Below are 17,813 nucleotides of genomic sequence, written 5' to 3' on the forward strand. Positions count from 1 at the left end.
GTGCAGGGTATGTAGGTAGGTGTGCAGTGTATATAAGTAGATATGCAGTGTATATAGGTAGGTGTGCAGGGTATGTACTATATATAGGTAGTTATGCACTGTAGGTAGGTGTGCAGTGTATGTAGGTAGGTGTGCAGGGTATGTAGGTAGGTGTGCAGTGTATATAAGTAGATATGCAGTGTATATAGGTAGGTGTGCAGGGTATGTACTATATATAGGTAGTTATGCACTGTAGGTAGGTGTGCAGTGCATGTAGGTAGGTGTGTAGTGTATGTAGGTAGGTGTGCAGGGTATGTACTGTATTTAGGTAGGTGAGCAGTTTATGTAGGTAGGCGTGCAGTGTACATAAGTAGGTGTGCAGTGTATGTAGGTAGGTGTGCAGGGTATGTACCACATGTAGGTAGGTGTGCAGTGTATGTAGGTAGGTGTGCAGTGTATATAAGTAGATATTCAGTGTATATAGGTAGGTGTGCAGTGTATATAAGTAGATATTCAGTGTATATAGATAGGTGTGTACTATATGTAGGTAGTTATGCAGTGTAGGTAGGTGTGCAGTGTATATAAGTAGGTGTGCAGGGTATGTACTATATGTAGGTATGCAGTGTATGTACTATTGGTAGGATAGTGTGCAGTGTATGTAGGTAGATGTGTAGTGCGTGCAGGTATGTGTGCTGTGTATGTAGGTAGGTATACAGTGTATGTACTATATGTAGGTAGACGTGCAGTGTGTGTAGGTATGTGTGCATACCTCCCAACTGTCACGATTTTAGAGGGACAGTCCCGATTTTCGGGTCCTGTCCCTCTGTCCCACCCGCGGCAGGCATTGTCCCGCTGCGGGGGGGTGGCAGTTGGGAGACCCCCCAATCCAGTAGAATAGACGCTGTGCGCATGCGCACAGCGTCTATTCTCATATGAAAATGAGGTCGCGGCTAATTAGCATAAGCCGCGCCTTCATTTGCATACGCCCCGCCCCCTTTTCGGACGCTCGCGCGGCTTCGCCGCGCGAGTGTCCCTATTTCCTCGGATCAAAAGTTGGGAGGTATGTGTGTGCTGTGTAGGTAGCAAACACAGTGGTATGGTGACATCAGAGATCTGACACCTGACTCACAGGACAATCACTTCCTTGTGTAACAGAGACTGTTGCTGGAAAGCAGAGAAAAGAAGCACAGAGTGCACAGGAGACATACAGGTGACAGCTACAGGAAGAGGGAACAAGGAAAAGCAGACAGCCAGAGACACAAAGCTGAGGTAACACGTCACACGGAGAGATATTATATGCAATATCAATGTATGTACTGGGCTGTGTGTATATATGGCATGGTGTGGTAGTGGCTGTACTGGGCTGTGTGTATATATGGCATTGTGTAGCAGTGTCTGTACTGGGCTGTGTGTATATATGGCATGGTGTAGTAGTGTCTGTAATGAGCTGTGTGTATATATGACATGGTGTAGTAGTGTCTGTACTGGGCTGTGTGTATATATGGCATGGTGTAGTAGTGTATGTACTGGGCTGTGTGTGTATATATGGCATGGTATAGTAGTGTATGTACTGGGCTGTGTGTGTATATATGGCATGGTGTAGTAGTGTCTGTACTGGGCTGTGTGTATATATGGCATGGTGTAGTAGTGTATGTACCGGGCTGTGTGTATATATGGCATTGTGTAGTAGTGTCTGTACTGGGCTGTGTGTATATATGGCATGGTGTAGTGGTGTCTGTACTGGGCTGTGTGTATATATGATATGGTGTAGTAGTGTCTGTACTGAGCTGTGTGTATATATGGCATTGTGTAGTAGTGTCTGTACTGGGCTGTGTGTATATATATATGACATGGTGTAGTAGTGTCTGTACTGGGCTGTGTGTGTATATATGGCATGGTGTAGTAGTGTCTGTACTGGGCTGTGTGTGTATATATGGCATGGTGTAGTAGTGTATGTACTGGGCTGTGTGTGTATATCTGACATGGTGTAGTAGTGTATGTACTGGGCTGTGTGTGTATATATGGCATGGTGTAGTAGTGCCTGTACTGGGCTGTGTGTGTATATATGGCATGGTGTAGTAGTGTCTGTACTGGGCTGTGTGTGTATATATGGCATGGTGTAGTAGTGTCTGTACTGGGCTGTGTGTGTGTATCTGACATGGTGTAGTAGTGTCTGTACTGGGCTGTGTGTGTATATATGGTATGGTGTAGTAATGTATGTACTGGGCTATGTGTATATATGGCATGGTGTAGTAGTGTATGTACTGGGCTGTGTGTATATATGGCATGGTGTAGTAGTGTATGTACTGGGCTGTGTGTGTATATATGGCATGGTGTAGTAGTGTATGTACTGGGCTGTGTGTATATATGGCATGGTGTAGTAGTGTATGTACTGGGCTGTGTGTATATATGGCATGGTGTAGTTGTGTCTGTACTGGGCTGTGTGTGTATATATGGCATGGTGTAGTAGTGTATGTACTGGGCTGTGTGTATATATGGCATGGTGTAGTAGTGTATGTACTGGGCTGTGTGTGTATATGGCATGGTGTAGTAGTGTATGTACTGGGCTGTGTGTGTATATGACATGGTGTAGCAGTGTCTGTACTGGGCTGTGTGTGTATATATGGCATGGTGTAGTAGTGTATGTACTGGGCTGTGTGTGTATATATGGCATGGTGTAGTAGTGTATGTACTGGGCTGTGTGTATATATGGCATTGTGTAGTAGTGTCTGTACTGGGCTGTGTGTATATATGGCATGGTGTAGTAGTGTCTGTACTGGGCTGTGTGTGTATATATGGCATGGTGTAGTAGTGTCTGTACTGGGCTGTGTGTATATATGGCATTGTGTAGTAGTGTCTGTACTGGGCTGTGTGTATATATGGCATGGTGTAGTAGTGTATGTACTGGGCTGTGTGTATATATGGCATGGTGTAGTAGTGTCTGTACTGGGCTGTGTGTGTATATATGGCATGGTGTAGTAGTGTATGTACTGGGCTGTGTGTGTATATGGCATGGTGCAGTAGTGTCTGTACTGGGCTGTGTGTATATATGGCATGGTGTAGTAGTGTCTGTACTGGGCTGTGTGTGTATATATGGCATGGTGTAGTAGTGTCTGTACTGGGCTGTGTGTATATATGGCATGGTGTAGTAGTGTCTGTACTGGGCTGTGTGTATGTATATATGGTATGGTGTAGTAGTATCTGTACTGGGCTGTGTGTATATATATATATATATATAGATAGATATATATATATATATATATATATATATATATATATATATATATAGATATATATATATATATATATATATATATATATATATATATATATATATATATATATATATATATGGCATGTTGTAGTAATGTATGTACTGGGCTGTGTGTATATATGGCATGGTGTAGTAGTGTCTATACTGGGCTGTGTATATATGGCATGGTGTAGTAGTGTGCTGGGCTGTGTGTGTATATACGGCACGGTGTAGTAGTGTCTGTACTGGACTGTGTGTGTATATGGCATGGTGTAGTAATGTATGTTCTGGGCTGTGTGTATATATGGCATGGTGTAGTAGTGTCTGTACTGGGCTGTGTGTATATATGGCATGGTGTAGTAGTGTCTGTACTGGGCTGTGTGTGTATATATGGCATGGTGTAGTACTGTATGTACTGGGCTGTGTGTATATGGCATAGTGTAGTAGTGTATGTACTGGGCTGTGTGTATATATGGCATGGTGTAGTAGTGTATGTACTGGGCTGTGTGTATATGGCATGGTGTAGTAGTGTCTGTACTGGGCTGTGTGTGTATATATGGCATGGTGTACTAGTGTATGTACTGGGCTGTGTGTATATATGGCATGGTGTAGTAGTGTCTGTACTGGGCTGTGTGTATATATGGCATGGTGTAGTAGTGTCTGTACTGGGCTGTGTGTGTATATATGGCATGGTGTAGTACTGTATGTACTGGGCTGTGTGTATATGGCATGGTGTAGTAGTGTATGTACTGGGCTGTGTGTGTATATGGCATGGCGTAGTAGTGTCTGTACTGGGCTGTGTGTGTATATGGCATGTTGCAGTAGTGTCTGTACTGGGCTGTGTGTATATATGGCATGGTGTAGTAGTGTATGTACTGGGATTTGTGTGTATATGGCATGGTGCAGTAGTGTCTGGACTGGGCTGTGTGAATATATGGCATGGTGTAGTAGTGTCTGTGCTGGGCTGTGTGTATATATGGCATGGTGTAGTAGTGTCTGTACTGGGTGGCATGACACCGCTGGCTGTTGGAGCCCGATACTTGTTATAAAAAAATTATTTAAGAAGCATCGCACAGATCTGACTGATCGCACGGATCTGACTGATCGCACGGATCTGACTGCTCGCACGGATCTGACTGATCGCACGGAACTGACTGATCGCACTGATCTGACTGATCGCACAGATCTGACTGATCGCACAGATCTGACTGAATGCACAGATCTGACTGAATGCAAAGATCTGACTGAATGCACAGATCTGACTGATAGCTCGGAACTGACTGATAGATCGGAACTGAGTGATAGCTCGGATCTGACTGATCGCACGGATCTGACTGATCGCACGGATCTGACTGATCGCACGGATCTGACTGATCGCACGGATCTAACTGCTCTCACTGATCTGACTGATCGCACTGATCTGACTGATCCCACGGATCTGACTGATTGCACGGATCTGACTGATTGCACTGATGTAACGCATCTGACTGATCGCTCGGATCTGACTGATCACACGGATCTGACTGATCGCACGGATCTGACTAAATGCTCGGATCTGACTGATTGCTCAGATCTGACTGATCGCTCAGATCTGACTGATCGCACTCATCTGACTGATCGCACGGATCTGACTGATCGCACGGATCTGACTGATCTGACTTATCGCACGGATCTGACTGATCGCACGGAACTGACTGATCGCACGGATCTGACTGATCGCACGGAACTGACTGATCGCACGGATCTGACTGATCGCACGGATCTGATAGCACGGATCTGACTGATTGCACGGATCTGACTGATTGCACGGATCTGACTGAATGCTCGGATCTGACTGATTGCTCAGATCTGACTGATTGCTCAGATCTGACTGATCGCTCAGATCTGACTGATTGCACTGATCGCACTGTTCTGACTGATCGCACTGATCTGACTGATCGCACAGATCTGACTGATCGCAGAGATCTGACTGATCGCAGAGTTCTGACTGATCGCACTGATCTGTCTGATCGCACTGATCTGACTGATTGCACGGTTCTGACTGATTGCAAGGATCTGACTGATTTTACGGATCTGACTGATTGCACAGATCTGACTGATTGCACTGATCTGACTGATTGCACTGATCTGACTGATTGCATGGATCTGTCTGATTGCACGGATCTGACTGATCGCACGGATCTGACTGTTTGCACTGATCTGACGGACCTGACTGATCGCTCGGATATGACTGATCGCATGGATCTGACTGATCGCACAGATCTGACTGAATGCACAGATCTGACTGATTGCTCAGATCTGACTGAATGCTCAGATCTGACTGAATGCTGAGATCTGACTGATCGCTCAGATCTGAGTAATCTTACTGATCGCACTGATCTGACTGATCCCACTGATCCGTGCAACTCTTCAGCGTTGGTCAATATACATCCTGGGAACTCCGCAGCTTGGTAAATTAGCCGAGTTCTCACCCCTTATTTCCCATCCGCTTACAGTATGTTAGTTCCCAGTCACACGTGGGATTGGCTGAGAAGGACAATATTGGTATATTTCTCCACTGGTGTATGGGGACGCTGCTATATATAGAGGCTTAGTACATATGTATGTGTTGCAGGTAACCATGGCCAGGGTTGCGATTACACCCCCTGGTTTGGAGCATCTGGTTCAGGTGAGACTGCTGTTAAGTGTCTTTCTACTTGGTGTGATGCTCTGCAGAGAACATGCAGGAAATGGATGTTTAGCTATCGTTCAAGAAATAGACATGAAAGTGATGCTGTGCAGAGATCAGACAGGGGCACTGTATGAGAGAAATACTCTGCAGATATCAGGCATGGGTGGGATATGAGATTGATGCTCTGCAGAAATCAGATGGTGGAATATAACAGTGATGCTGTGCAGAGATCAGACAGGGGTAGCATATGATAGTGTACTCTGCAGATCAGAATCAGGCATGGGCGGGATATAAAAGTGAGGCTCTGCAGAGATCAGGCATAGCCTGGGTATGAGAATGATGCTCTGCAGAGGACAGAAGAGGGTAGAATATGAGAGTGATGCTCTGAAGATATGAGATGTAGCTGGGATATGAACATGACGTTCTGCAGAGATTAGTCATGCCACACAATAGCACTCGCTACTCACATTACACCACATAACACTCACAGTTCACATTATGCCATATAGGAGTCTCCACAACATATGTAATGCCAAGCAATTGTGCCCCTTATTCATGTAATGCCCACAATGATGCCCCTTTTCACATTATACCACACAGCAAGGCCCCTTATTCATATTATATCACACAATAATGCTCTTATTCATATCATACCACACATTAATGCTCGTATTCATGTTCTCTTATTCATGTTACACCACACAGCAATGCCCCTTATTCATATTATACCACACAATAATGCTTTTATTCATATTATACCACACAATAATGCTCTTATTCATATTATACCACACAATAATGCTCTTATTCATATTATACCACACAATACTGCTCTTATTCATATTATACCACACAATAATGCTCTTATTCATGTTATACCACTTAGCTGTTCATATTATGTAACACAGTGTTACCCGATATTTACACACAGTAGGGCTGTTCATTGCAGGGAGGGTGGGCCAGGGGCAGTGATGGTGCTGGACCATGGGAACATCCAGCATTTTAAATAAATATTTATTTCTGCTCAGTATTCACTGCTGAAAGAGAGGGGAAGGGGCCACAGTTAAGTTGCAAGTATAGTCAGAAAACTGAGGGAGAGACAAGTACATTTACAGAGAAGAAAGTCCTCACAGAACTCTCAAAACTGAAAGTGGATAAATCAATGGGGCCAGATGGGATACATCCAAGGATACTAAAAGAGCTTAAAGGGGAGCTGGTAAAACCAATAACAGAATTATTCAACCAGTCACTAGCTACTGGAGTAATCCCAGAGGACTGGAAAACAGCAAATGTAGTCATTGCACAAAAGTGGAAGCAAGGAAGAGGTAAGCAACTATCGACCAGTGATCCTTACATCAGTAGTAGGGAAATTGATGGAAACACTCTTAAAACAAAGAGTTGTAGAATATCTCAAAACCAGCAATTTACAGGATCCCAAACAGAATGGGTTTACTGGGGGAAGATCATGTCAAACAAATCTTATTGACTTTTTTGACTGGGTGACTAAAGTAATAGATCGAGGTGGGGCTGTAGATGTAGCTTATCTAGACTTTAGTAAGGCTTTTGACACTGTCCCACATCGCAGACTGTTAAATAAACTTGAAAGCTTGGGATTGGATTCTAAGATAGTTGAATGGATAAGAGCGTGGTTGCAGGACAGAAAACAGAGAGTTGTAGTAAACGGAGTACAGTCAAAGGAGGGAAAGGTTACAAGTGGAGTACCCCAGGGATCTGTACTTGGACCGGTGCTTTTTAATATCGTTATTGGTGATATTGCAAATGGAATTGAGGGTAAAATGTGCCTTTTTGCAGATGACACAAAGTTATGAAACAGGGTAGACACACCAGGAGGGGTAAAACAAGTGATTGAGGATCTAGGTAGACTAGAGGAATGGTAAAGAGCATGGCAACTACAGTTTAATGCCAAAAATGCAAAATCATGCACTTGGGTCTCAGAAATCCAAAGACTAAATATAGTATAAATGGCACTATAATGGAAACTACTGAGGAAGAGAGGGATCTAGGTGTCACTATTTCAGGGGACTTAAAAGCAGGTAGGCAATGTAACAAAGCAATGAAGAAGGCAAGTCAGATGCTTGGTTGCATAGGGAGAGGTATCAGCAGTAGAAAGAAAGAAGTAATAATGCCACTGTATAGGTCATTGGTACGACCTCACCAAGAGTATTGTGTTCAGTTCTGGAGGCCATATCTCCAGAAGGATATAAATACATTAGAGACTGTACAAAGAGGGGCAACTAAAATGGTGCATGGCCTACATCACAAAACGTACCAGGAAAGACTAAAAGATCTTAACATGTATACTTTAGAGCAGAGAAGGGAAAGGGGGGACATGATAGAAACTTTCAAATATATCAAGGGTTTTAACCAGGGTTGCCGACCCTCCCAGAATTACCGGGAGTATCCCGAAAAGCGGGTCCCCCTCCCGGTCCCCCGGAAGGGTGGGCAACCCTCCCAGAATCAGGGGGATCCCCACTGAGCCCCCCGATCGCGGCATTTAAATGCCGCAATCCGCAGGTCTCAGAGGAGGGGGCGGAGCGAAAATGACACACTTGTGTCATTTTAGCCCCGCCCCCTCCATGGAGATCAGTAATTTAGACTGTTTCCCGTAATGGGGGCGGGGCTTAATGATGTCACGGTCAAGCCCCGCCCCCGAACGGGTAATGAAAGTCTCCTCAATTTGCAAGTTGGCAACCCTGGTTTTAACAAGGTACAGGTGGGAGACATTAGTCACAGGAAGAGGAGCAGCAGAACACGAGGACATGCACTGACACTAGGAGGAGGAAGGTACAGGTGTGAGACATTAGTCACAGGAAGAGGAGCAGCAGAACACGAGGACACGCACTGACAGTAGAGGGAGGAAGGTACAGGTGGGAGACATTCTTCACAGGAAGTGGAGCAACAGAACACGAGGACATGCACTGACACTAGGGGGAGGAAGGTACAGGTGGGAGACATTAGTCACAGGAAGAGGAGCAGCAGAACACGATGACAGGCACTGACACTAGAGGGAGGAAGGTACAGGTGGGAGACATTCTTCACAGGAAGAGGAGCAACAGAACACGGGGACATGCACTAACACTAGGGGGTGGAAGGTACAGGTGGGAGACTTTCTTCACAGGAAGAGGAGCAGCAGAACACGAGGACATGCACTGACACTAGAGGGAGGAAGGTACAGGTGGGAGACATTCTTCACAGGAAGAGGAGCAGCAGAACACGAGGACATGCACTGACACTAGAGGGAGGAAGGTACAGGTGGGAGACATTCTTCACAGGAAGAGGAGCAGCAGAACACGAGGACACGCACTGACACTAGGGGGAGGAAGGTACAGGTGGGAGACATTAGTCACAGGAAGAGGAGCAACAGAACACGAGGACATCCACTGACACTAGAGGGAGGAAGGTACAGGTGGGAGACATTAGTCACAGGAAGAAGAGCTGCAGAACACGAGGACATGCACTGACACTAGAGGGAGGAAGGTACAGGTGGGAGACATTCTTCACAGGAAGAGGAGCAACAGAACACGAGGACATGCACTGACACTAGAGGGAGGAAGGTAAAGGTGGGAGACATCAGTCACAGGAAGAGGAGCAGCAGAACACGAGGACATGCACTGACACTGGGGGGAGGAAGGTACAGGTGGGAGACATTCATCACAGGAAGAGGAGCAGCAGAACACGAGGACATGCACTGACACTAGAGGGAGGAAGGTACAGGTGGGAGACATTCTTCACAGGAAGAGGAGCAGCAGAACACGAGGACATGCACTGACACTAGGGGGAGAGAGGTACAGGTGGGAGACATTCTTCACAGAAAGAGGAGCAGCAGAACACGAGGACACGCACTGACACTAGAGGAAGGAAGGTGCAGGTGGGAGACATTCTTCACAGAAAGAGGAGCAGCAGAACACGAGGACATGCACTGACACTAGAGGGAGGAATGTACAGGTGGGAGACATTAGTCACAGGAAGAGGAGCAGCAGAACACGAGGACATGCACTGACACTAGGGGGAAGAAGGTACAGGTGGGAGACATCAGTCACAGGAAGAGGAGCAGCAGAACACGAGGACACGCACTGACACTAGAGGGAGGAAGGTACAGGTGGGAGACATTCTTTGCAGGAAGAGGAGCAGCAGAACACGAGGACACGCACTGACACTAGAGGGAGGAAGGTACAGGTGGGAGACATTCTTCGCAGGAAGAGGAGCAGCAGAACACGAGGACACGCACTGACACTAGGGGGAGGAAGGTACAGGTGGGAGACATTCTTCACAGGAAGAGGAGCAGCAGAACACGAGGACATGCACTGACACTAGAGGGAGGAAGGTACAGGTGGGAGACATTAGTCACAGGAAGAGGAGCAGCAGAACACGAGGACATGCACTGACACTAGAGGGAGGAAGGTACAGGTGGGAGACATTAGTCACAGGAAGAGGAGCAGCAGAACACGAGGACATGCACTGACACTGGGGGGAGGAAGGTGCAGGTGGGAGACATTAGTCACAGGAAGAGGAGCAGCAGAACACGGGGACATGCACTGACACTAGGGGGAGGAAGGTACAGGTGGGAGACATTAGTCACAGGAAGAGGAGCAGCAGAACACGAGGACACGCACTGACACTAGAGGGAGGAAGGTACAGGTGGGAGACATTAGTCACAGGAAGAGGAGCAGCAGAACACGAGGACACGCACTGACACTAGAGGGAGGAAGGTACAGGTGGGAGACATTCTTCACAGGAAGAGGAGCAGCAGAACACGAGGACATGCACTGACACTAGAGGGAGGAAGGTACAGGTGGGAGACATTCTTCACAGGAAGAGGAGCAGCAGAACACGAGGACATGCACTGACACTAGAGGGAGGGAGGTACAGGTGGGAGACATTTGTCACAGGAAGAGGAGCAGCAGAACACGAGGACACGCACTGACACTAGAGGGAGGAAGGTACAGGTGGGAGACATTAGTCACAGGAAGAGGAGCAGCAGAACACGGGGACATGCACTGACACTAGGGGGAGGAAGGTACAGGTGGGAGACATTCTTCACAGGAAGAGGAGCCTCTATACAAGTGACAGAATAGCTACCCCCATGGAAATTTGTAACATCCCATGAAGCCCCGTTGGCATTAGACATTTTACTAAGCTGTTTACCACCCATGTTACACAAAATGACTTTCATTTTACTGTGATTATTCTGCTTTGCTTATTCCTTTTACGAATTTACAGCACATTCCGCCTAATTGGCAAGCTAACGTGCACTGAGCGGTTACCTGTACTGTGCACCCATTTTATTTTTTTAATGTATAATCTGTTAAAGGGCCCATCTACTTTGCACCCAGCATCAGCAGTATTACTGCCCTGCTAAGGCCAAGCATGTACCCCTTAAAAACTTAACTTACAATCTTAGTTGCTGTGAGAACTATGGTTCCACCCCTGTGCCCTAATTATATTCATTATTTCTTGTACATGAATTGACTTAACAAAATTCTAACAGCAACAGATTTTGTATACAGCAGCAGATTAACCCAGCGCTTTTCATGAATAACGGTAAGTTTGGATCTGCCAAAGATATAAAAGTCTAATATGAAGTAAAATGCTTATGCACAACCGTAATGAATTCACTTATTGATCTCCTGTACTACTATTCTTATTGTACATACACGCATGTAACAATGAATTTACTAATTTGTATGTGACACCATATTATATTACTGACTGCAGCTTAATGTAACCTGTTACCATTTATCATTCCCCCATTCAGCAACATCTTTATAATACTGTCTATTATACCCCTATGATGCCTTGCACGCTGAAAATTGCACTGCATAATTAATTTTCTTGCCTTATATTGCCTTATATTGACTTCAAAAACAAAACCATGTGTTCCCATATTTGCATTCTGCCTATGTAAACTTATGCTTTGCCATATCCTAATAACAGTGCTGCACAATATTATATTATGTTACTTAAAACTATGTAATTCCCCTATACATGTGATCTGAAATAACTCAGCTCTGTAATCATACATTTCATGTTTGTACGGCGCTGCAAAACACTTGTGGCGCCATATAAATAATACTATAATAATAATAATAATAATATGTTTTACATTGCTGGGCAGCCAATGTATGCTCTGCCTGGTGGGCGGGTAGGTGAAGGTTATAGTTTATGGTCTCTCCTGGCTATTCGCCGTTCGCTCCTTTTTAGTCACAGGAAGAGGAGCAGCAGAACACGAGGACATGCACTGACACTAGGGGGAGGAAGGTACAGGTGGGAGACATTCTTCACAGGAAGAGGAGCAGCAGAACACGAGGACATGCACTGACACTAGAGGGAGGAAGGTACAGGTGGGAGACATTCTTCACAGGAAGAGGAGCAGCAGAACACGAGGACATGCACTGACACTAGAGGGAGGAAGGTACAGGTGGGAGACATTAGTCACAGGAAGAGGAGCAGCAGAACACAAGGACATGCACTGACACTAGAGGGAGGAAGGTACAGGTGGGAGACATTCTTCGCAGGAAGAGGAGCAGCAGAACACGAGGACACGCACTGACACTAGGGGGAGGAAGGTACAGGTGGGAGACATTCTTCACAGGAAGAGGAGCCTCTATACAAGTGACTGAATAGCTACCCCCATGGAAATTTGTAACATCCCATGAAGCCCCGTTGGCATTAGACATTTTACTAAGCTGTTTACCACCCATGTTACACAAAATGACTTTCATTTTACTGTGATTATTCTGCTTTGCTTATTCCTTTTACGAATTTCCAGCACATTCCGCCTAATTGGCAAGCTAACGTGCACTGAGCGGTTACCTGTACTGTGCACCCATTTTATTTTTTTAATGTATAATCTGTTAAAGGGCCCATCTACTTTGCACCCAGCATCAGCAGTATTACTGCCCTGCTAAGGCCAAGCATGTACCCCTTAAAAACTTAACTTACAATCTTATGCTAGGTACACACCAGGACGACTAGGGCCCGATCAGCACAATCTAGATCCAATTCCGATCAATCGGATGTAGATTGTGTGCTGATTGGGCCCTTTTCTGACCTGGTGTGGAGCGATTCCGATCCGATGCGCGGTCCCGCGGGTCGGTCGGTCGTTATTGAGATCCTACCTGCTGCAGGTAGGATCTCAATGACGACCATAGAACCGGGTGCGGGTCGCCATCGGATCGGACCCGCTCACGGTGCACATCGTGAGCGGGTCGTGCCCTCCCGCGTCATCGTGAGCGGGTCGGACGAGACACTGACGACCCGCTCACGATGTGCATCGTGAGCGGGTCGTCCTGGTGTGTACCCCGCATTAGTTGCTGTGAGAACTATGGTTCCACCCCTGTGCCCTAATTATATTCATTATTTCTTGTACATGAATTGACTTAACAAAATTCTAACAGCAACAGATTTTGTATACAGCAGCAGATTAACCCAGCGCTTTTCATGAAATAACAGTAAGTTTGGATCTGCCAAAGATATAAAAGTCTAATATGAAGTAAAATGCTTATGCACAACCGTAATGAATTCACTTATTGATCTCCTGTACTACTATTCTTATTGTACATACACGCATGTAACAATGAATTTACTAATTTGTATGTGACACCATATTATATTACTGACTGCAGCTTAATGTAACCTGTTACCATTTATCATTCCCCCATTCAGCAACATATTTATAATACTGTCTATTATACCCCTATGATGCCTTGCACGCTGAAAATTGCACCACATAATGAATTTTCTTGCCTTATATTGCCTTATATTGACTTCAAAAACAAAACCATGTGTTCCCATATTTGCATTCTGCCTATGTAAACTTATGCTTTGCCATATCCTAATAACAGTGCTGCACAATATTATATTATGTTACTTAAAACTATGTAATTCCCCTATACATGTGATCTGAAATAACTCAGCTCTGTAATCATACATTTCATGTTTGTACGGCGCTGCAAAACACTTGTGGCGCCATATAAATAATACTATAATAAAAATAATATGTTTTACATTGCTGGGCAGCCAATGTATGCTCTGCCTGGTGGGCGGGTAGGTGAAGGTATTGTCATGATCTCTGCATGCTATGCTATGTAAACATGCCCTCAGTAATTTAATTAGGGGGAGGGGGGAAAGGGGACATTGTTTGCAACTTGCCTGAATTCTTTGGGCCTAATTCTTTGCTGTTTTTCTAAAGGCTGCAGCAAGTATAATAATAAATCCATAAGTACTTATTGTTTGGCCTTAAACTACTGTGCATTGACTTAGGTGCGTTTATTCCTTAGGGGAATGTTACCCGGCATAATATAAACACGTGATAAAATTCTTGCTGCATTAAAGATTGAATTCATAAAATTACAGAGACATTGGGAGTTTGTAGCAGGGTAGCAGGGTGCCTAATATGGAATTAAGTAAAAGAATAAGAAGGAATACAATTGCAAATAAATATCCCAAGATATACCCCAAATAACTATCCCCAGATACTTATCCTAATATTTCTGGTTCACTATCTGGGATTCTGAATGTTCTTGCTGGATAAAGACAATCCTTACTGCGTGCACTGCTTGCTCTCTCTGATCCTCCCCCATACCTGTCCTTAAGTATGGGTCTACTCCCATGGGGAGGCACCTACTACCTGTTTCTCTCTTTCCTACCCCCTATACTGTTCCTGCTACCTCCCTGCCCCCATCCTGATAACAGCTAGACAATGGGAGCACTTCATGGCCTTGGTAGCCCAGACTTATAGTTTATGGTCTCTCCTGGCTATTCGCCGTTCGCTCCTTTTTAGTCACAGGAAAAGGAGCAGCAGAACACGAGGACATGCACTGACACTAGAGGGAGGAAGGTATAGGTGGGAGACATTAGTCACAGGAAGAGGAGCAGCAGAACACGAGGACAGGCACTGACACTAGGGGGAGGAAGGTACAGGTGGGAGACATTCTTCACAGGAAGAGGAGCAGCAGAACACAAGGACATGCACTGACACTAGAGGGAGGAAGGTACAGGTGGGAGACATTAGTCACAGGAAGAGGAGCAGCAGAACACGAGGACATGCACTGACACTAGAGGGAGGAAGGTACAGGTGGGAGACATTCTTCACAGGAAGAGGAGCAGCAGAACACGAGGACATGCACTGACACTAGAGGGAGGAAGGTACTGGTGGGAGACATTCTTCACAGGAAGAGGAGCAACAGAACACGAGGACACGCACTGACACTAGAGGGAGGAAGGTACAGGTGGGAGACATTCTTCACAGGAAGAGGAGCAGCAGAACACGAGGACATGTAATGACACTAGGGGGAGGAAGGTACAGGTGGGAGACATTCCTCACAGGAAGAGGAGCAACAGAACACGAGGACACGCACTGACACTAGAGGGAGGAAGGTACAGGTGGGAGACATTCGTCACAGGAAGAGGAGCAGCAGAACACGAGGACATGTACTGACACTAGAGGGAGGAAGGTACAGGTGGGAGACATTCGTCACAGGAAGAGGAGCAGCAGAACACGAGGACATGCACTGACACTAGAGGGAGGAAGGTACAGGTGGGAGACATTCGTCACAGGAAGAGGAGCAGCAGAACACGAGGACATGCACTGACACTGGGGGGAGGAAGGTACAGGTGGGAGACATTCTTCACAGGAAGAGGAGCAGCAGAACACGAGGACATGCACTGACACTAGAGGGAGGAAGGTATAGGTGGGAGACATTCTTCACAGGAAGAGGAGCAGCAGAACACGAGGACATGCACTGACACTAGAGGGAGGAAGGTACAGGTGGGAGACATTCTTCACAGGAAGAGGAGCAGCAGAACACGAGGACATGCACTGACACTAGAGGGAGGAAGGTACAGGTGGGAGACATTCTTCACAGGAAGAGGAGCAGCAGAACACGAGGACATGCACTGACACTAGAGGGAGGAAGGTACTGGTGGGAGACATTCTTCACAGGAAGAGGAGCAACAGAACACGAGGACACGCACTGACACTAGAGGGAGGAAGGTACAGGTGGGAGACATTCTTCACAGGAAGAGGAGCAGCAGAACACGAGGACATGTAATGACACTAGGGGGAGGAAGGTACAGGTGGGAGACATTCCTCACAGGAAGAGGAGCAACAGAACACGAGGACACGCACTGACACTAGAGGGAGGAAGGTACAGGTGGGAGACATTCGTCACAGGAAGAGGAGCAGCAGAACACGAGGACATGTACTGACACTAGAGGGAGGAAGGTACAGGTGGGAGACATTCGTCACAGGAAGAGGAGCAGCAGAACACGAGGACATGCACTGACACTAGAGGGAGGAAGGTACAGGTGGGAGACATTCGTCACAGGAAGAGGAGCAGCAGAACACGAGGACATGCACTGACACTGGGGGGAGGAAGGTACAGGTGGGAGACATTCTTCACAGGAAGAGGAGCAGCAGAACACGAGGACATGCACTGACACTAGAGGGAGGAAGGTATAGGTGGGAGACATTCTTCACAGGAAGAGGAGCAGCAGAACACGAGGACATGCACTGACACTAGAGGGAGGAAGGTACAGGTGGGAGACATTCTTCACAGGAAGAGGAGCAGCAGAACACGAGGACATGCACTGACACTAGAGGGAGGAAGGTACAGGTGGGAGACATTCTTCACAGGAAGAGGAGCAACAGAACACGAGGACACGCACTGACTCTAGAGGGAGGAAGGTACAGGTGGGAGACATTCTTCACAGGAAGAGGAGCAGCAGAACACGAGGACACGCACTGACACTAGAGGGAGGAAGGTACAGGTGGGAGACATTAGTCACAGGAAGAGGAGCAGCAGAACACGAGGACATGCACTGACACTAGGGGGAGGAAGGTACAGGTGGGAGACATTAGTCACAGGAAGAGGAGCAACAGAACACGAGGACATGCACTGACACTAGAGGGAGGGAGGTACAGGTGGGAGACATTCGTCACAGGAAGAGGAGCAGCAGAACACGAGGACATGCACTGACACTGGGGGGAGGAAGGTACAGGTGGGAGACATCAGTCACAGGAAGAGGAGCAGCAGAACACGAGGACATGCACTGACACTAGAGGGAGGAAGATTCAGGGGAAATCTGAGGAAGAATTACTTCACAGAAAGAGTAGTAGATAAGTGGAATAGCCTCCCATCAGAGGTGGTAGGCGCAAATACAGTAGTACAATGTAAACATGCTTGGGATAGGCATATTGATATCCTTACAAAAAAATATCGATTAAATATGGTTTGAGGTAACATGTTTACAGGTACAGTTGACCTTAGGGTATGGGAAGGAGTTATGTTAATATATGTTAAATAGTTAAATAGTCCTTCTTATTGCACAATGATGTGACTTGGTTCTGCAGAGTGTCTTAGCTCACACCGGGCGGGATTCCCTCTAGTCTATCGGGTTGCTGATGTTGGTATTCTGACTGCCGGGAACCCAACCACCGGTGATTATACATCTAGTAGTACCAGTGATAAGAGGAGATGTAATGATGTATTGTAATCTGGATTCTCTTATATTACAGGGCAGACAGTTCCTTGTTAATCAGAAGCGTAAGTTCTTACCGTTACTGTAAAACCCTTACTAGTATAGTTCCTGTAAGTCCTCCAAGCGCATCCATCTGTCTGTCCGTCCGTCTGTCTGTCTGTCTGAATGTGGTTATCTTGCAGCGCAGGTCTTGCGGAAGGTTTAAGTATATTACCCATCAGCCCATCCCGTATGGGAGCTGAACAATAACGATTTTAGTGAACCATTTGTCATTGCGTTTTTCCAGGGCTTTGAGTGCACAGGGCACTCTGCCCCCCGGCCCGGCCTGCCACTTCTTGGGGTAGTTGATAGTGATGACATTAGTATCTCTCCCTCCCCAAGGCTGCCATCAGAAACTGTGGGGCCCAG

The 17,813-nt window shown here is 46.3% G+C and overlaps 1 protein-coding gene across 1 annotated transcript in view; it reads left to right on the forward strand.

The window, feature by feature from the left end:
- Window positions 1-993: 993 nt before the first annotated feature.
- LOC146076059 (phospholipid scramblase 3-like) overlaps window positions 994-17,813 on the forward strand; it is a 33,067-nt gene continuing 16,247 nt past the window's right edge. The window contains exons 1-4 of the mRNA XM_083185877.1: window positions 994-1,039; window positions 1,135-1,248; window positions 5,847-5,900; window positions 17,443-17,470. Of these exons, the coding sequence (XP_083042003.1) occupies window positions 5,853-5,900; window positions 17,443-17,470 (76 nt within the window). The 5' untranslated portion in view covers window positions 994-1,039; window positions 1,135-1,248; window positions 5,847-5,852. The remainder of the gene's footprint in view (window positions 1,040-1,134; window positions 1,249-5,846; window positions 5,901-17,442; window positions 17,471-17,813) is intronic.

This window comes from Crinia signifera, chromosome 4, assembly GCF_055691185.1.
Source record: "Crinia signifera chromosome 4, ASM5569118v1, whole genome shotgun sequence".
In the NCBI taxonomy this organism is placed as follows: domain Eukaryota; kingdom Metazoa; phylum Chordata; class Amphibia; order Anura; family Myobatrachidae; genus Crinia; species Crinia signifera.